Here is a 27,809-nt window from a genome sequence, read left to right as displayed (position 1 = left end):
GTCTTTTGTATCTTTGGATATATCTAACGTCACCAAAGGGGTGTACCATTTCCTCGTCCTTAAGCAGAATCCAGTCCTTAACGTTTTCTTACTCCTCAGCTGAAAAAGTAATCCAGTCTTTTAATTTTATTTTTTTTACTTCTTAGCTTAATGAAGTATACCAGTCCTTTTTCACGCTTTAGTTAAAACAAATAATCCGGCTCATTTTCTACTCTTTAGCTAAGGACATAATCTAGTTCTTAATTCCCCCATTTTAATCCTTAGCTAAAGATATAATCCAGTCCTTAATTCCCCCGTTTTAACCCTTAGCTAAAACAGTCCTCTGCACAGGAAAAAATTCTCTTTTTACTTCTTCACGTAATCCAGTCCTTTTTTTTCCTACTCCATAGCTAAAGAGTCCTTTCGGTTTTTTTTTTTACTTCTTAGCTAAAGAAGTAATACAGTCTCTTCTACTCTTTAGCTGGAGAACTAATCCAGTCCGCTGTTTTACTCCTCGGGCAAAGAAGTAATCCAGTCCCCTTTAATCCTTTTACTCCTTAGCTAAGGGGATATAGTATTGTTCTCAATTTATTTTCTTTCATTTCTTAGCTAAAGAAGTAATCCAATCCCCTTTACACTACTTAGCCACAGAAGAAACTGAGAGTTCTTAAGTCCTTTTTTACTCCTTAACCCTATCGACGGCTCAGGGTCGAACACAAAACCTCTTCAAAAAAAGCTACTTATTTTCACAAAATCTTTTCAAAATGACCACAGGGTCACGTGATTCTAGAATGCTTTCCCCCCCAGTATGTGACAATGGGTAATTGGCATGCATCATAAGCCGTCGAGAGGGGGCTGAACCGAAGTGACAGGCTGGTAACGCCCGGTGATTGACCCTTTCTTCCCAGAAATGTACTTTCTCCTTTCATTCTCCAAAGTTTTTCTATTTTCCGAACTAAATAAAAAACACATAAAGGCGGTATATACCCAAAATTTTGAACGAAATGATTGTAGTGTGTTTATAGATGCTCAGCATTCTATGGTAAATAACTCTATCAATATAGATTAGCTTTAACAGGCAATAAAATTTACTTGCTTTCGCTTGTGAAATATTGATATGATTAACTTAGTAACGAAATGTCACAGCGTACTAAAAAATTACTAATCCATCCACTAGGTATTTGAAAATGTCCCAATATTTTCACGTTGAACACTATAAATATTCTGAATCTCGAGAAGCATTCTATATATATGCCCCTTAATATTTTAATTGTATTTTTTAAATTTGCAAGTGTTGAAGTATGTTCTCGCGATTTTGAGGTTCACCTAAAATGTGAATTATTTTTGAAAATCGAAAAGCTTTTTCGTAAATAATGTGCGTTGATTAAATCAGTGTTGTTGGAATTACTACTATTCGAGGCAAGGCATTGTAACAACTGATATTTGTCAGTTGATACAAATCTATTCGAGCAAAACTACAGCTACTTCCCAACCTTGGAACATCATTAAATAATTAATTTATCAAAACTTTCGGGTATAAAACTGCTTCTCAATGCTTTACTCACATTCTTTTTGAATATTCATTTCTTTTTTTCCATGATATCTTATGATCATTTTTGAAATTAATTCAATTTCAAAAATGAGCGTAGGTTTAGTGAGATTGAATACGCATATTAGATATACAGTCATTTGCATCGGAATATAATAAAAGAATTCTCTCTGAAATATATAAATTTTGTGCATTAAATCATCTTACAAAAAAAAATACATGAAAACACACAGTGACATACTGAGAAAAAGTTTAAATACACAAATACTCGAAGTAAATAAAGTCTCTGGAATTCAAAACGTGAAAGAAAGTTGTAACTAGAGCCCGAATGAAACATGCACTAAAAATAAAGTTGAATCTGCATTTTTAAAAATGTCGAATTATACCATGAAATAAAAATACCCGATCTTTTTCAAAAAATTAGAACACCCTATAAATTTACGAGAGCAGTTCATAAACAGCTCAAGTTGGAAAGCTCAAATTAAGGGTATGGTTGTAATTTACATTTTCATCTTTCCACCTATGTGACTTGCTGCAGCAATTAAGTAATAGCTTAGAAAGAGTCAAAATCATGATCTTTCTCCATACCATACGTCTTCAACTGGAATCAAAAGGTAGAGAGCCTAACGTTCACACCTCCATCCAGAGATGCCTTCTAATCCATTGGCCTCTATTTTTTGTTTCCACTGAGACTTCAGTTGAAGATGAAAAACGCAGATAGTATCAAGAATTCGCCAATGTGTATCAAACCTCATCGATATTTCGATGGTTTCGTGATATCTGATGATTGTACCTGATACTAATCTTATCAAGAGATTGCGGACTCGGGATAAAATAAATAAATTAATAAAAACTGATCAATTGCAAACCGCTATCGGGGAGCCGATAGCGAAGATGGGATTTATAGCTGAGGCCCGATTCGGGTCTGTGCCGGACACTCATAAATTGAATGTCTTGATGCATAAAATCCATGGCCAAGACCAAAGATGGCCACAGTACAAATACAATGTATTCGTACGATATCAGCACGCCCCCCCCCCACACAGTCCTAGCAAATACATGCGTAATTATGCGTTTTTCAGAAATTTCCCGTTTTTCTACCCGTATTGTGAACATTGAATGATTGTAGGTTTGCATACATAATGAGGAAAGATATGAAACACTTATTCGATCAAGTTGATGTAAATTTGCATGAAAATATTCATGTAATACAGTAATAGGTTTTAAGCCAAATGTTCTAATTTTCTCAAACAGCTTTCGGAGTGTTCGAATTTTTTGAAACAAAGAGGAAAAAATTAATTTGGTATTTTACGACGCATTTAATCTACTTTATGAATTTTTTTTTGCCACCGATATGCTCAAGATATGAAAGCTCATATAATATGATCATGATAGAAAAGGAAACTCGTAAATTTCTGGGTGTTCTAATTTTTTTGGAAAGGATGTATATATGCGAAAAATTGAAACCATCGTCGAATAATGCCGAATTATGGCATCAAAAATGAAAAATGCACGCAAAATTGAAAAAAAAATTATATATGCATTTGAAAGAGATAAAAAATGAATTGGAATGTTCCAACAAATCAAAAAAAGAAGCAAAAACACTCATATTATAATGCCGAAATATAAAAATATGTGCCTTAAAAATGCGTTAATATGCCCTAAAGGCTCAGAATATGTGGGGGGGGGGGGGTTATTGAAAAATATACGTATAATTAAAAAATATATATATATTTATTTATATATGTATTTAAAGTGCGGAAATTTCCCTAAGAGAAAATACACCCAGGAAAAAAAAAGAAAAAATCGTCCATTTCGGAATTCAGAAATAAGTCAGAAATGAAAAATATGCTAAAAAAAGAAAACGCATTTATAGTGCAAAAATATGCATTTAAAGAAACATGCCTCAAAATGAACAATAGTCAATGTAAAATACTTTATTTAAAAAAAAAAAAATCATTGAGTTATCTGATTATATCGAGCGAAACACTGAATGAGGGGAAGTCATTTTACTCGAGAATCGAGTAATAGTTTGGTATTTTTTATTTTTGTGAAAAATGGCATAGAATCCAAGGAAATGACTGAATTCGAATTTAAAAAATAGCAGATCACATGGGCGGAGATACGGGGAGGTGGCATGGGGAGCACTGCGCCCCCCCCCCCCAACGTCAAAAGTTAAATCGACTAGTCTAATGTATATGTGTATAGATATCATCATCACCTTGCTCCCACAGCAATACTGACCGCGCCCCCCAGACTTCCAAGGTTATCTCCGCCTAAGGCAGATAATCTTATCACAAGAGAGATTTCTGCACATTTCCCAGGAAGTTTACATTCCTCAACTTTTTTTGGGGATCGCGAATCTTTACAAAGAAAACTATTAGTGACATCACAAAGGAGAAAAAACAGGACATTCCATCTTTGCATCAACCATTTTGTCAAAAAAAAAAGGGGTTTGCCAACTTGGCTCGGCATTTATTTGATACAATACAAGTTCCTTTTCTGAGAAAAAGCGTTCGCTAGTTCTCTCCCTCTTTCATTTTGGATTTATTTTTGTTGTACCATGGTCATTTTGTGCACACTTATCTGTTGTACCTACTGTGGGTACTAGAAGAATAGCCAGTTTTAAGAAGTCCGATGAAACAGCTGTTGTATTGGCACACAATAGACAATTGAAAGTACAACAGAGATGAGATTTTTTTAAACTCAAGCACCTGTTATTTTGCTGTATTTACGAGTCTGAATTTACTGGTTCGCAAGTAAAATGGCATGCACCCTGTATAAGAATATACTTAAGAGTAAGAAGAGTAATAAGAATATACTTAATACTAGGGGGGCTCTGCCCCCTAGTATTAAGATATAGCAGAGTATATTAAGATATAGCAGCTATATTAAGATATAGCAGAGCGGCAAGGGGGGCTCTGCCCCCCCCCTTCCCTTCCCAACATATCTTGTTTATGTCGTCCCACTTCATCAGCGTGCTATGGAAAGGGACACGTGAAAGCATCAGCTTACTGAATTTTAAGATAATAAAGCAACAAAAAACAAATGTGATTCATCAAGTAACCCAGAAAAACTTCTCCACGAGGGTCCCCAGACTCCAATTCGCTGAATTTTAGTGAGGGACCCAGACTGGATTCATCTCGGGCTTCCGCTGTTGCAAAATTCCACGGAAAATAATTATATTCATCCATGGCCCCCAAAATTAATCCTGTCAATTTCCACATGGGGCCCCCGACCTGGAAGCTTGTCGGTCATCCCCCGCTGCGAGTGCTATGAAATATTTTCATTTGTACTCATTTTACCAACGAATAAAACCCATCGCTCCCAACAAAATACGTTTACAAAATACATTTATCTCAAGCTTCAGCTGTTGCAAGTTCCACAATGTTAAACAAAAGACAACAATGAGATTCATTCAGGGCCCCCAAAATGAAACCTATCAATTTCCACATCGGCCCCCGACAGGCTCGACATTGGGGGGTATATATATACATATATTCAGTACATGTCCTTTGCCCCCCCCCCCCCCGGAAAAAGTTGAAATGACGGCCCTGGTCACCGACCTCGAAGCTTTTCCGACGTCCACAGCTGCGAGTGCCACGACAAATTTTCATTTGTATTAATTTTACCAACGAATAAAACCCATCGCCCCCAACAAAATACGTCGGACCCAGAAGAGAATAAGATTCATCCTGGGCCCCCAAAATGAAACGGGGTCCCCGACTCGGAAGGTTATCGGGTATACCCCTGTGAGGGCCATGGAAAATATTCATTTGTATTCATTTTACTAACGAATAAAATGCAGCGCCCCACGCAATCACTCCGGACCGAATTCCGGACTGGAAATATCTTCAGCTTCTGCTATCGGAAATTTTTCAGTTTTAAAGCAGCAAGAAAACAATGAGGTCCATCAAGGGCCTCTGGAAATTAAACCTTTTAACTTCCCCATGAAGGTACATGTGCAATGTACCAAGGTACCAAGACCCCGTATGTTGGGAGCACCGGTGATTTATGTATATTATACAATGCCGGCATGACCCCCACAAGGGCAGGGCTGACAGGGGCTGGAACGATTCTTCTCACTTTTTGATTTTTCACGCTATAAATTAACCACAGAGGGGCCCGTGAAAAAGCTGGTTTGGGGCCCGCTATCTCTCCCATCCTAGGGGTCCCTACTGTAGGAAGTGGGAGCCTCTCGGTACATACACATAAATTAGTCCCGATGGGGGGCATGCAAGAGTTGGTCCCAATATGCAAGAGGTAAATGAAAACTTGAACCAAAATTGTAACCGACTTCCGTAACCCAAAAACGTAACAGATTTTCGTTACATAAAATCATCACTAATTTCTGTTGCTTAGAAACAGGCCCTTTTCGAGTTTGGGATTTTATATTATAGAGTAGATAATAATAATTCAAAGCAAAAAATATCGAAAACCCTTTAGAACGTTGTTCAACGGACGGCTTTTGAAACGACGCAGGGCAAAGCATATGCACTCAATGTGTGTATATATATATATATACCATTTTTAGTGTATTTTCAAAAGCCGGGAGGGGCAACGCCCCCCCCCCAACCCCCCCAAATGACGGTCCTGCTCAAGAGGTTAACGAAGCCACGCTGGAGATTTTTTTTTCCATGAGATGCTTCAATAATTTGGTGACAATTTCAGTAGAACATTAAATTGCCCAAGAATCATAGTACATAAAACAAATGATATATAGAACATTCGTTAAAAAATATACACGAACATACCCTAACCCAGCGGTTCTTAATTTTTTTTTCACTCACGGAGTTTCGTGGGCCTTTCATTTTAATTGATTTATCATATTTTGTTTATTCATTTCATTTTCCTCGACCGGTCGCAGAGCCCTGGAAAATGCATACGGAGCACCAGTTGAGAACCGCTGCCCTAACCAAGCTACTAACGAGTGAATTAGCACAAATATAATTAGTAATAACTGGAGGAAGAACTAATAATTTGTTCTCTTAGCACAAGCTGTAGTTTTCTGCGTGGATGATGAATGAATTATAGGATTCGGAATAAACCTCAGAACAGTGGTTAAATTTCATAGGTTTGAATATATATTCATAGATACGAATAATAAATATTTTTGTCAAATCAATTAACAATCTCTAATTTACAGGTAAAAACTTTCCTTTTCTTTCTTTCTTTTTTTCAACTATAACGTGGGTATTTGCGCCCTTTTCAAACCAAGTAATCCTTCTTTTCTCAATAAGCTATTCTTCTTTTCAAACATTGGTAAGTTTGGGGAGGAGAGGACTGTATTGTTGCAGGAAGGGGCAGTTTGACGACACTGTGTACCTGTCACTAACCGTACAATGAGATGGGGGAAGGAACTGGTTCCTGGCGAACGCATTTATGAGTTCGAGCCGAAATGACGGTAGTTGTCTTCGGACTCATATATGAGTCTTCACCGTTTAGAAGGTTAACTAAAGATTAATCCAATCTTTATTCTCCTTTTTTTCTCCTTCTGTAGGTCCTTTTTTCACTCATAAGTTTAATAAATATTTCGCCCGCAAGTCCCTTTTCTACTCCCTAGCTGAAGATGCAATATAGTTTTCACAAATCCTTTTCTTTTAATCCTCAGCCGAAGACAATAAATATCAACTGCTTTACAATTACAAAGGCAACCGATTCTGATTTTGGACATAATCCTCCCCTCAGGATGAGGAGATGGTTAGTATTGTAACGATAATCGCGAGGATAACAGATCAATGATTGAAATTTTCAAATTTATGGCGAACACGTACCTATGCAATACGTCGTCCCGGTCATGATGGACGCTATCCACGCAGTCTTGCCCTTGCCTTCACCGTAATACTTGAGGAATTCATTGTAGAATATCCCGAAGGTGTAAGTCACTCCGTCGGCAATGACATGGATCATGAACGAAGCGAACACCACGACCCAGCCCCAGCCGCCATCCGGTGGTGGTACCATCTCCTTGGAAGGTCCTCCATTGCCGTAGCCGGTACCGGCATCGCCGTAGGGGCCACCGTTCTGATGAACCATGGCGGCGGCGGTGCTAGATTCGGGAGTCTCGTCTGGATGACACCTACGGTCACCGGGATCGACACAACTTCCGGTCATTTCGTATGACCATGAAAGTCAAGTTTTTCTCTGGGGTTCTTTGTAAAGTTTCGTTATTGTCTTCTACGAGAAGTAATTGTAATATCTGTAATAACGGCAACAGTCGTTGTTGTTTTTGTTGTTTGTACTCCGTTGACGATGGCTGTCCCCTGGTTTTGGTGTTGGTGGCGCTGTTACTGCCACCGCTGCCTCCTCCACTGCGACCGAATTTGTGGATGTACCGCCAACTGGTCGGTGGTCTTGCTGTTTCGGTAGCCAGTGTATCTGCGCCTGTTTTCGTGAAATGCGTCGAAAATATTTTCCGGTGGAGTTTCCTACCTATTTATTAAGAACGAAAAAAAAAAAGGTTGGTGTCCATTTTTAAATTGTTCAAGAAAACACAAGAAATCACAGTTATGCAAAATTTTTCCGAAAACTAACTCGAAATTTCAGTCGTAAAAGTGACGTCATAGCGGGTGGGAGAATCGAGTCAACACAGAGGCCTCGAAATAAAAACTAATTTCAAGACTTTAATATTACTTCTGAAAAATTGTATCTTTCATTAGTTCTGAGATTTTTCCATTTATTTATGGTGGATTTTCAACAATTCTGAAATTATTTATTTCACTAATTCCCAATTTCCAATAACTCTGAAATAAATTAATAATAGCAAAATAATATTTATAAAAATGTTACGTATATACTAATTGTATCTTTCATTAATTCTGAAATTGTTTCTCTTATGAATCATGAAACTGTTTCTCTTATAAATCATGAAATTGTTTCTCTTATAAATCATGAAATTGTTTCTCTTATAAATCATGAAATTGTTTCTCTTATAAATCATGAAATTGTTTCTCTTATAAATCATGAAATTGTTTCTCTTATAAATCATGAAATTGTTTCTCTTATAAATCATGAAATTGTTTCTCTTATAAATCATGAAATTGTTTCTCTTATAAATCATGAAATTGTTTCTCTTATAAATCATGAAATTGTTTCTCTTATAAATCATGAAATTGTTTCTCTTATAAATCATGAAATTGTTTCTCTTATAAATCATGAAATTGTTTCTTTCCTGAAATTCTTAAATTTCCTGAAATTCTGAAATTGTTTCTCTTATAAATCATGAAATTGTTTCTTTCCTGAAATTCTTAAATTTCCTGAAATTCTGAAATTGTTTCTCTTATAAATCATGAAATTGTTTCTCTTATAAATCATGAAATTGTTTCTTTCCTGAAATTCTTAAATTTCCTGAAATTCTGAAATTGTTTCTTTCCTGAAATTCTTAAATTTCCTGAGTTTTTCTTATAAATCATGAAATTGTTTCCTCTTATAAATCATGAAATTGTTTCTCTTATAAATCATGAAATTGTTACTCTTATAAATCATGAAATTGCTTCTCTTATAAATCATGAAATTGTTTCTTTTATAAATCCTGAATCCTTTGATTAATGCTGGATTTTTAGTAATTCTGAATTTATTAATTTCACTGATTCTAACTCTCTTTCAATATTTCTGATTTTTATCCCCTTCACCAATTCTGAATTTCACTAATTCACAAATTATTTATTTCACTAATTCACAAATTATTTATTTCACTAATTTTGAAATTATTTCTTTCATTGATCGGTAATTTGAATTCAGTGCTGAATTACGAATGATTCAGAATTTGTGAACTATTTCCATTTTAAATTAATATGAATTACCATCAATTCCGAATAATTCGGAATTTTCTTCAGTTTAGAATTTTCATTTATTCTAGAATTTCATCAATTCTGAAGTTATTTGCTTCGTCTATTCCAAATTTTCTTTAGCTTTCTGAATTTGAATTTTTTTTTCTGTCTAATATTTTTGTTTTGGTTTTTTTTTTTCAGCATTTCTGCAAGTACAAATTTTTTCCGAAGCTGCCCCCCCCTCCCCACCATTTTATTCTCACACTTGGGTACAAGAGATCCTGAAAACATTCGTTAAACTACCCCCCGATTGTGTACTGAGTGCTCGAAAACGTCCACAAAAAACACCAGAAAGGTCAAAGACGATCAAAACGGAGTCCCTGGCACGCCCCATCATTTCAGCACAATACGTATATTTGAGATCATGTCGTCGCCCTTGGAGAAGAGAGCCAAGAGCGGAATGCACTTGACCTTGCCAAAATGCACAGAAATCAACAATTTTGCCAAGGGGAGTCTTTGTACTTCGAATGCGAAACCCCAAAAAAAACTGTTATTAGCCCTCCCCTTGCCATTATACGCGAACGAATTCGTTGATGACAGTCCAATAGCAGAGGATGAAGCTATTTTTAAAACCACGAATGATATTACCTCGTGTTTATGATGTCTAGCCAAAAAAAAAACAAAAAAAACGAGATGTTATTAAAGCACGATGATAACAGCTAAAAATCATTGGCTTGCTATGTATAATATCTCATGTGCATCAGAGCTGACTTGTAAATAAACATGAAATCGGCATTAGAGAATCATTACTGTCCGTACAGAGTCCCATAGATTGGAGAATAATCGAGTACAAGTTCATGGGAAGATGCCTCGGAGCCGTGAAGGGTTCATTCCGTTACAAAGAACCTAAATATTTAGCGTATCTTTAGGAGAATAATCAGCTTAATTATTATTTGAAATTTGGTTTTTAGTGTCGTTATATGACGATTATTCAATTTGTTATGGGGAGAACCCTTGCCAATAGCGATGCCAAAAGAAAAAGTGCTATAGCAGAGTCTCCTAAACGTAGAGATGTGAGAAGGAAGCTATTGTTATATAATCACCTTCATTCTAAGATACAGAACTGTTGTTTTCTTCAATGCACATACACTTAAATTCTGTATCACTCATATTTCTTTAAAAGTTGTGCAATTCAGCCCTGTTGGTTCAATTTTCTTGCTTTCAAACTTTAATATTGCGGTCTACAAACTTCAATGTTCCCATCTTCTTGACGGGAAGAGAGACGGAAACAGAGAATATTCCTGCGAATATATTCTCTCAAAGGACTACCATTATAAATTACTAGAGAATATTCTTATCGAAAATAATTATTCTCAAGTCATTTATCGAGATTATTTATTATGATACATGTTATTACATATATTCTTGATAATAACTCTCTGGGAAGATTTCAGTAACTGAAGAATATTCTCATCGAGAAGAATATTCGAGAATATTCTCTGGAAGGACTATTATTAATAACTTCAGAATAATTATTATTTTCTATAGGAATATTCCCTGGTAATTTATATAAGTAGTCCTTCCAGTGAATATTCTCGAGGATGTTACATGTAACTATATTATAAATAACAGGAGAATATTCTCATCAAGAACTTATAATATTCCCAAGTTATTTATAATAGTAGTCCTACCAGAGAATATTCTCCTTGAGGAAAATGAATACTCTCCAAAAGATTATATATTCACGAGAATTTTACATCTCTACCTAAACGTATTTGTCTCATCGCCTTCCTTTACGGAAAAAAGTATTCCCCATCACACCACATGTTGTTCACATTTTTGTTCTTTCTTTTTTTCTTTTAAACCGAGCACAACTCGGGATTACCGCCACGGGGAATTTACTATCTAGTGAGTTGTGCCGGAAATTGTAAGTGTGTGCACCCAACAGTCCGAGTGCGTATCTAGTGTTGTGTCTGATTTCTCAGTGGTGCCGTCTATATTTCAGAAGTGAAGTGAGTGAAGTGTAGTGATTGAATATTCGCACTGTTTGTAGGCCTGTTGCTCTCTGTGGCGAGACTTTTATTAACGGGGAGATCATTTTTGCTCTGCACATCGATTTAAAACAACCATTTGACTTTAGTAATTATAACACAGGTAGTTTTTATTTAATTCAATAGGTGAAGCCGGTTCAAGGAAAATTTTAACTTAATTTCAACGGTCTGCTACGAGGAAAAGGTTGAAGAACACTGAACTATAATGCGATGAACACTGAACAAACACTATTATGCATTCCGCAAAGAACCTTTCAAGATGTCCCAGTCTTTATCAGGGAATATGCGTTATGTCCGGCTTTTTTTTTTTTTAAATCAGGGTTTGTTCCGGTTTCTCAGTCGTATGATCTGGCTACCCTATCCAAGTTTCGTGCCGGTCCAAGTCCGGTCCCGTATCGTAAATCGGATATGATTCTACAAGCGGTTCCGATCAATAAGTGATCTTCAGACGTACATTGCATGTCAAATGTGCCGATATGAAGAAAATACTGTATTGGGGGAGTCTTGGAGTTGGTAGATGTCCCGTATATACGGGATTTAAGAGCATACGTAAACGAATGAGGCACGAGATGGATTTAATATTCATGAATTATTGACCTTGAGGCTCTCAGGTTCCGGAACCTATGCTGCATGTGTGTGTGTGTGTGTCACGTCCATGTTTTACGATTTAGTCAGCAAAAACGTGACAATATATTATTATTGAAATCGCTCCAATAAATGCCCATTTTTTTCTGAATTTTTGCCCCTTCTGCCCCCTTTTCAAAATTTCTGCCTCCTTCTTGGCTATTTCTGAATTTGCTGTTTCCTTTCTTTCTTTTTTTCTGAATTTCTGCCCACCCTCCTTATTTCCGAACTTTCTCCCTCCTTACCCGTATCTTAATTTTCTCTCTTTTCTTGCGTTTTCCGAATTTCTGTCTTTTTCTGAATTCCTTCTTTCAAATTACTGTCCCCTCTTTCCCTGCCTTTTTTTTTCTTCTTCATATATTTTTTCTTCTCATATTTTTCCTTTCACCGGTTCGCAAATTATTTCTCCCATTTATGCCGGTTCAAGAGTGTGTTCACTTAATTTCAGCGGTCTGCAATAAGGGGGGTCATTCAAGTATTACGTCAGCATCGATGGGGGGGGGGGTCTCCGATTTACTAACTTCTGATGACAAGGGGGGTAGGGGTTTGGATGATGCTTACGTTATCGACCATCCTTTATGAAGATATGAAATATTCTTAATGGCATCTTATTCCGTGTGCCAAAAACGGAAAAACCTTTCGATAGTTATTGGGCACCTGAACTAACATTATCCCTATTGATAAGTCCCCTACAGAGCCACTTTAGTGATCTATAAATGTTTCGCGGATCCTTCAAGAGCACTGGAAATGTGTCCGAGCCGCTTAAGTTCTCTGGAAGTGTGTCCGGGCAGCTTAAGTGCTCTGGAACTGTGCCACGGATCACTTAAGTAATCTGGGAATGTTCCGCGGGTAACTTGAGTGATGTAGAACAGCACTGTGGGGACCGCTTAAATGCTCTAAAACTGTGCCCCGTGTCACTTAAGGGATCTTTAAATGTGCCACGGATCCTTTAAGTGTTCTGTAACTGTGTCGCGGGGGACTTAGGTGATTTTTGAATGTGAAAGTGATCTTTGAGCCCTACTTCAGTGATCTGAAAATGTGCCACGGGCTACTTAAATGCTCTGGAATTGTGCCACGCGTCATTTAAGCGATTTGTAAATGTGCCGCTTACTTCATTTTTACAAAATTAGGTTGGGGGGGGGGGGCAAGCCACATCAGATAACCTTCAGGGCCACATCTGGTCTGCGGGTTTACCATATATATGGCTTAAAGGGTGGGTCGCAATGAATTTCTTAAAGAGAAATTTTGAGTTCTTACCCTTCAAATAGCATTGAAATTAAGAGAAATTGATTATAATAACATATATAGGTATTTCATTCCGAAGTTTTAATTTTTTTATAATTTTTGCATTAAAAAATAATTTTTTTTTCTCGTCTGGGGGGGATGCGCATGAGCCCCCCCCGTGCCCCCCCCTTCCCCGCGTACGTTTTTAATCCCACCAATATGCGTTAGGAGGTTGGGGCAATGCTTTAGCTCTGATTTCCGTGATGAACCAAGTTGCGTTCTCCAATTCGTATTATTGTTAACTGAGTTATCTACAGACCTAAACATAGTGACTGCATGGTTCAGAACCAGTGAGGTCATTTCCTGATGAGAGATTTCCAACCAGAGCTGGACAAATCTATAGCCCGATGTGACCAGGGCATGTAAAAATTCCGCTTGGGCATGTATTTTATTTATTTGTTGTTATTATTAATATTATTTGACTACCTTTCCGAAGCCGGCATGAAAAAAAAAAAACCGAAAAAATAGGGGAAATTTTTTTAGGGTTTATGGGAAATTTTGGGAGTTCTCAAACAAATGAGAATTCAAAAATATATATATATATACAGGGTGCATATGAAACGGGGGTATGGAACTTTACTGGCAAACCGTTGATCCTAGAGGCATATTTCCAATTAGGAAAAAGTTTCCAAATGGCATGTAGTACTCAAATATGTCACTCATGTTGCAAGGGGTTATACAGTTAAAGGCGACGGCAATGAGAAGATGTAAATTTCATTCTTAAAGACATGAACATTTATTTACACACACACGGACAAGTTATACGCGACATCCATTCTCTACGACGAAATACAATCAACTGGTTAAAACGTTCGAAAAACTCTCTGGCGATCCGTTGCTAGGTTACCATCCATCGCAAGGCGAAAAACGCTACAACGAGAAAACGTGACATCGTGACGTCACAGAGCATCGTTTATGATCGGTCACTACACACTCCCCCCCCTAGTGTCAACGAAATTTGTGGTCGAATATCTGTCGGGGAAGTGGACGTGACGACCGGAGCGAGTCACAGTTGTTGGTACTGCTTGTGCTGGCAATGCTGTACTGGATGGCTGAATGGGCACTTCTGAAGGTACCTTAAAGCTATCTCCAAGGAAAGCTGGAATCAAACGATCAATGGAGATCCTCTTGCTTGCCCCATTGATGCCAATGTCGAAAAAATTTTCTCTGCGATCTTTGACAGGAAACGGGCTTTGATATGTTGGTTGTAAGGCAGGATGTGGTGCGTAGTTGCGTACGAAGACATGCGACAAGGATTGCAGATCACTAGGAATATACGTCGGCGTGTATCCGTGAGTTGTTGTAGGCACCGGCTTCATTGAACGCATTAGCTTTTGGATTTGATGGACGAAATCGGATTGTATAATGTCTGGTGTTTTCGAAAAATACTCGCCGGGCAACTGCAATTTTGTTCCGTAGAGGATTTCTGCGGAAGAGCATCCCAGGTCTTCTTTCACTGCTGCTCTTAGACCCAGTAGGGTGAATGGAAGAGCATCAACCCAAGCAGGATTCGATTGAATACGGCATCTCAGGGCAGTTTTCAGCGATCGGTGTTGTCTCTCGATCAGCCCATTTGCTTATGGATGATAAGCAGTCGTTTTATGATGTTGGAATCCTAGATATCTGCTCAAGCTTTGGAAAAGCTGGCTCTCGAACTGTCTGCCCTGGTCGGTGGTGATCCTGTGCGGTATGCCGAATCTTGAAAACCAAGTGGCAATTAATGTTTTGGCGACTGTTTCGGCAGTTTGGTCTGGCATTCGAGAGGCTTCGATCCACCTGGAGAATCTGTCTATCATCGTTAGGAGGTACCGAGAACCTTGGCATAATGGTAATGGACCAACTATGTCAAGATTGATATGCTGAAATCGGTTGTTAGGTACCTTGAATTCAGCCAGCGCGGATCGAGTGTGTCGGTGAACTTTAGAGCGTTGGCATGGAATACATGCTCTAGTCCACTCACGACAGTCAGATCTAATTGAAGGCCAAACAAATCTGTCGCTCAGCAGTTTTGATGTTGCTCGGATGCCAGGATGTGATAAGCAATGCAATGATTCAAACGCTCGTCGTCGTTGAGAAATTGGTACAAAAGGCCTTATTTTGCCGTTTGACACATCACACCAAATTTCGGCTGTTGCGTCAGGAAGGCTGAGTTTTTTCAGTTGTAAAGATGACACACTAGAATTTAAGATGGTTTTGAGATCCTTGTCATTCTCTTGGTCAGCTGCGAGTTGCACATAATCTAAAGGTGTGGGTACAGAAATGGTCGATATTCTAGAAAGAGTATCAGCTGGGATATTTTCGACACCTTTTATATGAAGAATTTCTGTTGTGAATTAGCTGATAAAGTTCAACTGTCGTAGCTGGCGTGGTGAGCACTTTTCTGGTTTCTGCCTGAACGCATATACCAACGGCTTATGGTCACTACAAATACAGAATTGTCTTGCCTCTAGCATATACCTGAAGTGCTTGACAGCAGAATAAGCTGCAAGTAATTCTCTATCGTATGCAGAATAACTTCTTTGTGCGCTTGAAAGCTTCTTTGAGAAGAATGCAAGGGGCTGTAGCTGATTATCGTTAGATACTTGATGCAAGGCGGCACCTATAGCAAAATCACTGGCGTCCACATGTAAAACTAATGGTGATGATGCTGAAGGATGGTGCAAAAGAGTGGCATTAGCGAGCTGCGTTTTGCATTTTTCGAATGCTTGTCTGGTCTCAAGAGTCCAAGGAATTGATGTCTTGTCATTCTTCTTGGTGCTGGACAAGAAGGAATGAAGTGGTGCTTGCACAGCTGCTGTAGATGGTAGAAATCGCCTGTAAAAGTTCAAAGTTCCTAGAAATCTTCGAAGCTGCTTGATGTTTTCTGGAAGAGGAAATTCTTGGATTGCACGAACTCTGTCCGGGAGAGGCTTCGAGCCGTGTTCATTGACCAAATAGCCCAGGAAGGAAATTTCCGGTACATTGAACACGCATTTAGATGTGTTGATTGTCAGTCCGTACTTATCGAGTCTTTCAAACACTTCTCTAAGGTGCTTGTGATGTTGCTCTGCGTCATGGCTGGCGATGAGCACGTCATCAAGATACGAGAAACAGAAGTCGAGATTACGTAGCACCTCGTGGATGAAGCGTTGGAACGTTTGTGCAGCGTTTGAGAGTCCGAACGGCATGACTACGAATTCAAACAAACCAAAGGGAGTTATGATTGCTGTCTTGGGAATGTCGTCGGGATTTACAGGAATATGATGAAATGCTTTGACCAGATCTATTTTAGAGAAAACTTTACATCCATGCAGATTCTGCGCGAAGTCCTGTATATGTGGCACTGGGTAGTTATCCGGCACAGTAATTCGATTCAGATTTCGATAATCACCAGTTGGTCTCCACTCATTCGGTCCTTTTGAAACCATGTGCAACGGGGAAGCCCAGTTTGATTTGGATGGACGACATATACCTTGGTCCAACATCATCTGGAATTCGGTCTTGGCAATCTTGAGTTGAGCTGGGTGCAATCTGCGTGGCTTTGCGAAAACTGGAGGACCTTTAGTTTCTATGTAGTGCAAGGTATTATGGGAAGCTTTCCTCGAAAACGGACGAGGTCTCGTTAATTCGGGAAATTCCTTCAAAATTTCAGTTATAGCACTGTTTCCTGAGATTGTTTTAATCGTTGTCGAAGGTCCATTGTAAGTAAAACCTTTACACGTGAGAGAAGTGAGCGGATCTATTAGGCGCTTGTTCTTGATATCGATGATGAGTCCGTAGTGAGCAAGGAAATCCGATCCGATAATTGGTCTCTCAACGTCAGCGAGGGTGAAATGCCATTTGTAATTCCGCCGTAAGTTCAAGTCCAATTCCAGGAGTTTCAAACCATAGGTAGATATACGGGAACTATTTGCAGCGAAAAGCTCAAAAGTTGTCGGTTTGCCGTTGCCTTTGTAAGGTAAAATGGATATATCAGCTCCAGAGTCAATTAAAAACTTCATGCCGCTTTTCCTTTCCATAATGAACAAACGGCTATGGTGAAGACTGCTATCGCCGCCACCGCATGCCGTTACTGCGGGGGGCTTGGACCGTTTCCCTGAATATTCTGAGCGTTGTAAGCGCAGGGGGACTTGCATCTGAAAGCTTTATTTCCGAACCTGCTATGATAATAACACACGTCAGTGTTTTCATCGGAGTCTTGATATCGCGAGCGATTCCTTGAACCAGAATAACGTCGGTCTCGACTGGAGTTTCGATAGCGGTTCCGGCTATTCCTCGGATATTTGCCCAACTGCTCAACTCTTTTAGTCAGCTCCGAGATTTGCAGTTTAAGGTTTCTTATTTCCGAGCAAGACGAGGATTCTGCTACATGACCGTAATTGGGTTCGGTAAGCTCAGCTACTCGATCAGCTAACTCGGCTAGCTTGTCCAGTTCTTCACTGCTAGCTGCTAACACCGTTTGTATACTCTTTGGTAGCCGTTGAAGCCACAAATTTTTGAGGAAAGTCTCATCGCTAATTCGCCCTGTCGAAAGCTCGCGCATTTTACGTAGCAACGTACTAGGTTTCTGATCACCTAGGGATAGGTCTTCTAACAATATCTTGACCTCTTTCGCGGCTGAATGTTTATATACAGCGAGAAGTCTCTCCTTGAGTTTCGAGAACGGATCCGATGCGGGAGGATCGTAAACAATGTCACTTACCGTTGACAAGATCTCCACATCTAGGCAGTTGACTAGGTAGTTATACTTGGTTCCTTCGGCAGTAACATGGTTGATCTTGAAGCCAGCGTCGAGCTGGACGAAAAAAAATTTGATATTGTCCTTCGAGAATGTCGGCAGTTTCGCGTGGACAGCTTGAACTCGAAGATTGCTCTCTTGCTGTTCAGCCATGGCGATAAGTTCTTGGCAGGTTCGGGATCACGTCCGGGTCACCAGTAAAGGCGACGGCAATGAGAAGATGTAAATTTCATTCTTAAAGACATGAACATTTATTTACACACACACGGACAAGTTATACGCGACATCCATTCTCTACGACGAAATACAATCAACTGGTTAAAACGTTCGAAAACTCTCTGGCGATCCGTTGCTAGGTTACCATCCATCGCAAGGCGAAAAACGCTACAACGAGAAAACGTGACATCGTGACGTCACAGAGCATCGTTTATGATCGGTCACTACACAGTTATTAAAATAGGAAAAAAAAAACTTTTTACACAGTCCCTTCTGTGCCCTAAAGACCAATTAGAAAGTTGTTGCCCCGTCTCTCCTGCTGCCAACGAAAAAAAAAATTCCGTGTTTCTAAGTGCAATATTCACTGAGATATATTCGAATTCGAAAAACTTAGGAAAATCGGGGTTAAAACAGTTTTCCCGCATTTAATGTTTTTTTTTTCTGTTGAACATTTGACTTTTCCAAGTGCTAAGCCGGGAATACATTATAACGGTTTCATGACAGTTCATTTATAAAACTTGTAAATGCAGCCAATAAGGTTGCATTTGCTCGAATATGACCGATAACTTAATTGGTTGAATTTTTCAAGTTTTATAAATGAACTTTTATGAAACTTTTATAGTGCAATCCAGGCCTTAGACACTTTTTTTTGGAATGCGTGGATGACATTTCTGTGAATGCGTTTCTTTCTTTTATTATTATATTATTACGAAAAAAGGGGGAAAAAAATAAAGGAAAAATGATTTTTAGGAAAAGAAAAATCTGGAATTTCCTATGAGTCTGAAAATTCCCCCCCCCCTCCCCCGTAAATGATCGATTAGGAACGTGGAACTTTCGAGAACGAATTTCTAAGTAGAAGACGAGTCAGTTCATTTGCCTTCTTCCCAGACAGTGAAGAAGACGAATCGGTCAAAGGCACTTGGAATTAAGTTTCTTGATCCTTCGCAAAAATATATAAAGAAATCTCCAATATTTTCCCCAATTCGGAAGGATTTCCCCTTTTTCTTTTTTTCCTGTCGGGAGAATCCACTTTCTCGACAGAGGGAGGGGGGATGTTTCGACATTCTCCCGAGTTTTCAACGGAACTTAATTAACCCCCTTTACGATCACGGACGTAATACTGCGTCCACAAACTCCACTGAAATAAATTCAAACAAGAGAGAGAGAGTTCCCTGCGTTTTCTTTTCCTCTCTCTTCACCATCTCAAAGCTTTATATTCAATCCTATCAACTGAGGTAGCTTTTACTTTCCCTTCCTTTCTTTCTATACGCTCCTGTTAGTGATTTTTTTCCCCACACATATATCTATCCACTATATGCATGTACGAGTGAAAGAGAAAACGTAGAAAGAGGGTGAAAATACACTAAAAAAAAAACTCTCTTGTCTCCCTTATCTATTATACTTTTTACTTTTATACATATTTTTTCCCTCTCCTCCTTCCTTTTTCTAACGGGTATTTAGGTTACGACGAGGTTACCAGATTTATCGCCGATTCGTCGAATAGAGATAATCTAAATTTGTTGCCAAAATCTTGTACGTTAAGTGGTCAAATTATTATTATTCACCGAAGAATAATAAGAATTAAGTTTAACTAATTAATTTAATAAGAAAATTAAAATTATTTTCACCATACTTTAATATGGTAATTATTATGGAAAATATGATTATGCATCTCAAATATCGGTCGTATTAAATGTTTTTTTTTTCCCGTATAGTTCATTTTAACTACTTTATGATGAAAGACGTAATATTGCGTCCAAACGATAGTGGAATAAATCAAAACAAGTTCTCTCTGTTTTCTTTCCTCTGTCCTCATCATTGCAAAGATTTACTGCAACCCTCTGAAACAAAGTTGTTTTATTTTCGCCTCCGTTTGTTTCTATATCTTTGGTGATTTAATCCCACATATGATGTATCTTTCTACTACATACATGTAAGTGTGAAAGTGAACAGGTAGGGTGAGGGTGAAAAGAGAAATCTGCTTTGTATCTGCTCTCTCATCCACTTATCGATTATACTATTTTACTGTTCGATTTTTTTTTCTTCCTTTTCTCTTCTACTTTTTTTCTCCTTCTTTTCCTTTCTCTAACGTGCGATTAGGTTAGGACAAGGGTACCACATTCATCGCCAATTCATCAAATAGAGATCATCCGATTTGTTGCCAGTAGCTTGTAAGCGAAGGGGGAGGGGGTTAATCTATTTCGAATTGCAGTAGCACTTCATTTCCCGCCGTTGGCGATTTTCGGTGATTTTAGCCATTATTGGCAACTTTGCTTACTTCTGGCGTAAGTTTTGGCGACAACGCGCATTTCCGTATTTTTTTTCACGGAAATATGGTCAGCTTCGGCATGAGGGAGACTCTCGACTGCAATTTAATCAATGCGACGCAAAAAATTTTCGAACGGTCCCGGAAGAACTTGGTAATTCGGCGCGGATTCAGAGCGCATGTGTCAGGTCAATACCTCGTATAGGCAGTGACTTCGGAACGAGGGATGCTGTGGGAGCTCGAGCACCCACGGAAACCTGTGGAGTTGGTCCGACTACACCCAGAATTTATTAAAAAATCAAAACTTCCCACATTAAATTGAAGACGAGCAGCCACTGGTTCGAAACACTTCCGATGCCCCTGCCTAATGGGCGGTAATATCTATAAGAGGTATTGGTCCGCGGTCGGGTGAAGGGGGGTGAATATGTAGGTTCGTAGGATGATCATGCATTACGGGACAAATCAATTTTCCCATTTATCCGGCTCGCCATCCCCCCTCCCACCCCGGATCCACGTCTGTGCTACTGGGACCTTGAGACAGGCGCGTATTCAGAGTCATGTGTTGAAAGAGACGACTCGTAATGCAGGTTCGTAGGATCATCCCGTATTTTATTTACGAAACAGACCAATTTTCCCCATATTGTCCGGCTCTGGGTGGTGGGCGATATCCCTCCCCCCCCCCCTTCCACTTTTATACGCTCCTATGCTGTCGAAGCTCTTCAGATAGATGCAGATATAGGCAACACGACCTATCTTTTACTGGTGGTGTTGATTCGGGACACCCCAACTCCGATCCGTGTCGGTTTCGGTAGATAATATTTAGCGTGAATCAGTTGAATGTACTGACAGCGAAATTAACCCGAGTTCAGAGGTTCTTGAACTTTTGTGTTGCACGAAACCTTAAGGGCTACGGACTCTCTTTGTCAACAGGGAGGGGCCTTTGCCTACATGATGAAGGCCATGGATAACCACTTTTACCTTATAATATTCAGCACATAACACAATGCAAGAAGAACAAATTAATTATTTTCTCACGGACCTCTCGAAACCTCTCCATATAATCCTGGTTAAGAGCCCCTGCCCTAGTTGAAAATGTTTGGATAGGCAGCGAACCTAGAATTATTGGGCCACGGCCAAATGCTCCAGACTTATTTTAATAGGGTACAGACATGAAAACATCAGCAATGTTAGGGAACAAAACCTTCGTTGTACTTGCAAATCAAAATAATTATATAATTGGACACGTGTTAAAATGAAAATCAATTGCCAAGCCCCTTTCTGGTAATTCAATATCAAGTGCTCATCAACAAACGTTCATCTGGAAGACGTCAGTAATGTCAGTAGACATCGTCGACTGCGACGGGGATTACAGCATCTGTGTGTTTATCGCCGGAGGCTTTCGAGAACATTCGTGTATAGGCAAATGGCTAGACGTCGACGGTGTTTATTTACCTCGTCAATCGGATTAAAGGAAAGCTTTAAAGGAGGCCCTTTTGGCCCTTGTCTGGGTTAAATCCCACCCTCTGGCATCGTGACATCTTAATAACGCTACTTAAAGGAAAACGTTCGCCTTTCAGAAGTGTCTTGCTTAGACACTAAAGAGACACGGTCACTTCAAATCAGTCTAGAATGTTTTCTTGTCAAAAAGTGAACTTCAGATGTTATTTATGCCACGTCGTTCAGAATATTCCGACTTGCTGAATATTACCAGACTTTTTATGGGCATTGCGTAACAGAATTATATCCGTTGCACACATCTCTTGTGTTAATCAAAGAATCCAGCCTAGGTGACCGTGCGTGATTGGACCTATCGGCGTCTTTTGAAGGGGGGCCCCCGCGGATTGTTCAGTTGGAGTCCAGCACCATCTAAACGCATGGGTTGACCAGGGCTTTCTTTCTTTGAACAACTATCGCCATGGGCAATTTACTACCAATTGAGTTGTGCCGGAAGTGTGAGTGTGTACCTAACAAGTATGAGTGCATATAAAGTGCTGTGTGTAAATTTTTGAGCTGCCATCTGTATTTCAAATTGTGAATGAAGTGTAATAATGGGCGAACATATCTCAAAGAATGTGTGGCGCTACTTGTCTTGTACAATTTTTATATTTTTATTATATTTTTTATGCCATTTACTAGCTAGGCATTATCTAGTGTGTTCTTGTATTGGAGTTCAGTCTGGCTCCAACTGTCGACCGAACATGTCCTAAAAGTCTCTCTCTCTTCTATTAAATAACTAAAAAAAGAAAGGAGTCATGACTGTATGTTTCCGAAATAACAACCAGACACATCCACCAGCACTAGCGTCACCACAGAACGTAAATGCTGGAATCAATCTTATATATAAATGTGAAAGTATGTCTGTCTGTATGTATGTATGTCTGTTCTTTATACAAATCTACAGTTTTAGGCCGATCGTCGCCAGATTTTGCATATATACCAAACAGGACCGGGATTTAACCGTAGGCTACTTTAGAAGTTCGTCAGAGCTGGGCAAATGCCCGAAAAACTGTCGGGCAACAATGGTTTTGGGGCCTCAACAATCACTTTCGGAACGTTTACTTTGGTTACCGTGGTTTCCAACAATGCGTTTCAGACGTGTATATATACCTTTACAATGGTTTGTCACACCTTTAATTCTGTTATTATAAAAGTTTATTCCTTTATAACGGTTTGTAACTTTTCCAATCCTCCCAGTAATTGAAGAAAAGCCGGGAGGAGCGCCGTTTATTTCTGCTAGCCTATATACAGGGTACCCTGTAAGTGCTAATGCGGCCTTTATCTCATCAACAGCCCATCGTAGAAGTATAGTTTCAATTTAAAAAATGCTTAAAAGGCGTTTGAATAATATTCGTTGCACAAGCTGGACATATGACGTCACTAACAACAACTACGACGACAAAAAACTGGGAATAAAAATGTTTAACGCCAGCTGATGAACTGAATGCTAGCCTCAAATTATCAACACTCTGGCACGAAGTTAGAAAATTATCATTATCCACTAACATGCGAGTTCAACTGAAAAATGACTCAGCACTCTTATCATTTTCACGTCAGTTGATCAAACTTGGCAATGGAAGAATTCCAGTAGAGACCCAAGCACTGGACTCATTACGTTCCCAAATGGATTTTGCCAGTTGTGAAACTCAGTTCAAGAACTTGCAGACAAAGTCTTCCCAAACATTGAACAAAATCACTGAAACCATGAGTGGCTTTGTGAGAGAGTGATTCTGGCACCGAAAAATGACAGTGTGAATAAGATCAACGAAAAAATCCTAAAAATTATTCCGGGAGACTCCACATCTTACAAATCGGTTGACACTGTCACAGACACAGAGCCGACAGTTCCCTATTCTGCCGAATTTCTGAACTCTTTGGATATTCCGAGTGTGCCACCACACAATTTGACCCTCAAAGTCGGATCACCTATAATGCTTTTAAGAAATTTGGAGACACCGAGACTCTGCAATGGTAGCAGACTCTGCGTGAAGAAATTGCACAATTACATCATCGAAGCACGGATTCTAACTGGATGTGCCAAAGGAGAAGACATCTTCATTCCACGTATGGGGTCATTCAAGTAATACGTCAGCATCGGGAGGGGGGGGGGGGGAGTTTGAATTTGCTGACTTTTGATGACAAGGAAGGGGATAAAAAATGGCTGAAAATCTGCTTACGTAATACTTAAATGGCCCCTATCCCAATTATCACTGAAGAAGTGCCATTCACTTTCAAGCGATTACAGTTCCCGATTCGTTTAATTTTTGCCATGATAATCAACAAAGCGCAAGGCCAGTCGTTAGCAGTGGCAGGTATCAACCTACTTGAGCCCTGTTTTTCACACGGACAGCTTTTCGTCGCCTGTTCGCGTGTTGGTAATCCCAAAAATTTGTACATCTACACAACAGATGGAAAAACAAAAAATATTGTGTATCCACAAGCGATTGCTTCAAGTTTTCAATTAAAATATTTAAAAATAAAAGTAATTTTTTCTTACTTGATGCAGAAATTTTTTTGATTAAGAAATAATTAATAAGCTATACGTATATACATTTTTTACGGGACGGGCAACGTCAGCGGGTATCAGCTAGTATTCTATATACCCAAAAATTATTACTGCTGGATTTACTTGCTTTAAATTAAAAAAAAAAATTATTTAATTACTATATAAAAAATATTAATACTGATATAATCGCTTTTAAATCGAAATTTTGAAAGATAAACGTATATTTAAAAAAAATGGTTACCAATTAAAACTCTAAAATCATTAAAATCGTTAATTATAATTTTCCACGCCGTTGGCCTCAAAGAAGAATTCATAAAGCGCTTATAGAATCATAGCACTTTTATACGTAGTAGCCTATGGGACTGGACAGCATCTGTGGGCATAGGACAGGGTGGCCAGATCATGCGACTGAGAAACCACGAATATCATGATAAAAATTACTGTTTAGTTCAATGTTCTTCAACTTTCTTCTTAGGGGCCGTTCAAGTATTACGTCAGCAAATTTTTTTGCCATTTTTGATCACTCCCCCCCCCCACCCCCACTTCCTTGTCAGCAAAATTTCGATCTGCAAGTTCGTCAGCAAGTTTTCTGATGAGCTAGCTCGGTGTTCACGGGCGTGTTTGAAGATTCGTGTTTCACCCTATGAGGGTGGGGGTTATTGAAAGATATCACGGAGTAAAAAGTCTGATGAAGATCGGAAAGATCGAGATCACATGAAAGCAAAGGGGGGAACCAATTATGAAAACAGACGAAAAATTCTGAACAGACAGGCATTCCTTGTTCTCACCAACACTTCATGTCGTAACATCTGATGAAAGAATGGTTCCGTGGCGACATGCCATTTTCGAAATCCTCCCGCTGACACGTGCCAAGAGTTTATCGGGAACCTAACCGGAGGCGTTTAATGAACCAACGCGAATCACAAATGCGCTCGCGATGCCAGAACGAACAACACCACATCCAACAATTAACACTGGCAGTTCCATTCGGACAACTAGGTAAACTAAAAAGGTGGGCCACAAAAGAAAAACAACGAAGGGAGAACACCCCGTGGCGGATAAGTGAACTCTCCTCCTGTGACTTCCAACCACGACCGAATCACGTGTGAAGCGCGGTTTATACTATTGTCCTTTTTCTTTCTTTTCTGACTACTCACCCATCGAGCACGTGTTCCCGGAACATACTTGACTTTTTGATAGCGTTGCGCTGGTTGTATAATTTATTCCGTTTTTTTATTTTTAGGACGGGCTGGGAGGATGTGGTGGCTGGTTCTGTTACACACCTCTCCATTGCAGAGAAACGAGTTATTTTGCATTAAACGCATGCAAAACACGTGCGTGCAGGATCTTCAGCAAAGGAAACACAGACAGACAGCTTGACGACTCGCCATCTTAACGGCTGTGAAATCAGTTTTCTTTTTCCTTTGATCAGATGCAAAACCAAGTTTCCTTCAACAAGGCAAAAGGGCAATCAACTCCTAATTAATATTTTAAATCCGTGTCAGAGACGCAATTAGGGGTGTGTGTGCGGCAGGTGCCGTCGCACTGGTGATCATAAATTGGGAAAATTCTGCAAATCTGCAGTTTCATCTCGAAACAAATAATTTTGGAATTTTGTATTTTAATCTATAAAGGGATAATTTTTTCTGGAATTCTGCATGTTAATCTAGAAAAGGCAAATTTTTTTTTCGGAATTCTGCATTTTTATCCAGAAAAGAATAATTCTGGAATTCCGCATTTTAATCTAGGAAGAAATAATTCTGGAATTCTGCATTTTAATGTAGGAAGGATAATTCTGGAATTCTGCATTTTTATCCAGAAAAGAATAATTCTGGAATTCCGCATTTTAATCTAGGAAGAAATAATTCTGGAATTCTGCATTTTAATGTAGGAAGGATAATTCTGGAATTCTGCATTTTAATCTAGAAAGGGATAATTTTTTCTAGAATTCTGCATTTTAATCTAGAAAGGGATAATTTTTCTAGAATTCTGCATTTTAATCTAGAAAGGGATAATTTTTTCTAGAATTCTGCATTTTAATCTAGAAAGGGATAATTTTGATACTCTGCATTTTAATCTAGAAAGGAATGATTCTGGAATTCTGCATTTTAATCTAGAAAGGAATAATTCTGAAATTCTGCATTTTAATCTAGAGAGGCATAATTTTCTGGAATTATGTAGAAAAGAATAATTCTGGGGAATTATTTCTTTCATAAATTCTGAAATTCGACTATGTCTGAAATTATTGTTCTTTTATTACATTCTGAACTTTCATCAATTTCGCGAAACTTGGTTTTTTCCCGTGAGTTATCGTTATCAGACTGCAAGAGTATGTAGGAGGCTAGAAGGTGTTCTCTTCTCCCGGCTTCCCAGTTGACAAACATTTCGGTATTTAATGTCGTAATCAGTCCATAGTATTTGCTGTGATCCATATACGGGTGGAGCTGCTTTTTGCAATGGCCTTCCTATAGTAAAGGCAAATGTACGGCGAAAAAAAAAAGCGCTTTCCTTTCAGTTTATGAAGCTTTCCTTGATCAGTTTATTTTACACAGTTGACCAGATTCAAATTACTTGTCCCGAGAGACTTTCACAACGGATCTATGAAACGTATTCTGTTCATTAAAACTTTAAGCGGTTTTTAAAATTTTTCCTGATCGCATTGTTACTGGCACATTGGAAATAAAAGCGTTTTATGAACCTCGAGATGCTTCGGCGTGACCGAAGTAAAGCAGATCAAGTTTGACGAGATAACTCGTTATTACCACTGTAAGGGTTAAAAATATTGTAATTTCTGATCATTAGACAGTATTCTTCATTCTAACTCCTCACAATGACTTAATAACAAAAATGCAGAATTTTAGCTTACAGGGGGAAAAAAAACGGTCACGTTTTAGAATAGAATAAAAAAAAAAATGGAAACGATTCAACATTTTGCAACAAATTTTATTGGAAAGGAACCAACCTTTTTACCAATACTCGTTTCACCAACACATCGTTTTTCCAATAGCAGTTTACCATACGTCTTGTTCGACCAAACGGGATGTATTGTCACCGTACTTACAAACGGGACTTTTTCGGGTATAGCTATCATTCGGTTATTGCTATCGGAAACCCAGAGTCCCGATGTGATCACATTAAGTGGCATGGATTGTGCTATACTTTTTTTCATCGCTTTCCAACCTTTATCCTCGACAGGTTATTACTTCTCCTTCTAAATCGGAATTTTTTCCTTATTTTTCCGTGTGAGAGAAAACAAGAGAGAGGAACCAAAAAAAACCAAAAAAACCGATATCAAGTTTCTGCAGTGGCCAAGAGAAAAAAACGTCATTTTCTGCAAACACCGAAATCAGT

At 38.8% G+C, this 27,809-nt stretch overlaps 2 protein-coding genes across 2 annotated transcripts in view; both read right to left on the bottom strand.

Annotated features, from left to right (window-relative positions):
* Positions 1-27,809, bottom strand: part of LOC149083907 (monocarboxylate transporter 12-like) — a 61,302-nt gene that overhangs the window by 17,092 nt on the left and 16,401 nt on the right. The window contains exon 2 of the mRNA XM_089234279.1: positions 7,303-7,960. Within this exon, the coding sequence (XP_089090405.1) occupies positions 7,303-7,642 (340 nt within the window). The 5' untranslated portion in view covers positions 7,643-7,960. The remainder of the gene's footprint in view (positions 1-7,302; positions 7,961-27,809) is intronic.
* Positions 17,305-18,126, bottom strand: LOC149083908 (uncharacterized). The gene has a single exon (XM_089235229.1). The coding sequence runs from the start codon at positions 18,124-18,126 to the stop codon at positions 17,305-17,307; it is 822 nt and encodes a 273-aa protein (XP_089091355.1).

Source organism: Pholcus phalangioides, unplaced genomic scaffold, assembly GCF_987345545.1.
Source record: "Pholcus phalangioides strain wild (caught in Gottingen) unplaced genomic scaffold, Ppha-v1.0 ptg000008l_1, whole genome shotgun sequence".
Classification (NCBI taxonomy): Eukaryota; Metazoa; Arthropoda; class Arachnida; order Araneae; family Pholcidae; genus Pholcus; species Pholcus phalangioides.
This window is presented reverse-complemented; position numbering and strand designations above follow the sequence as displayed.

What these genes read in the sequence shown, in the direction of transcription:
- LOC149083908 (XM_089235229.1), bottom strand. Translation starts at nt 18,126, where the DNA reads ATGGCTGAACAGCAAGAGAGCAATCTTCGAGTTCAAGCTGTCCACGCG.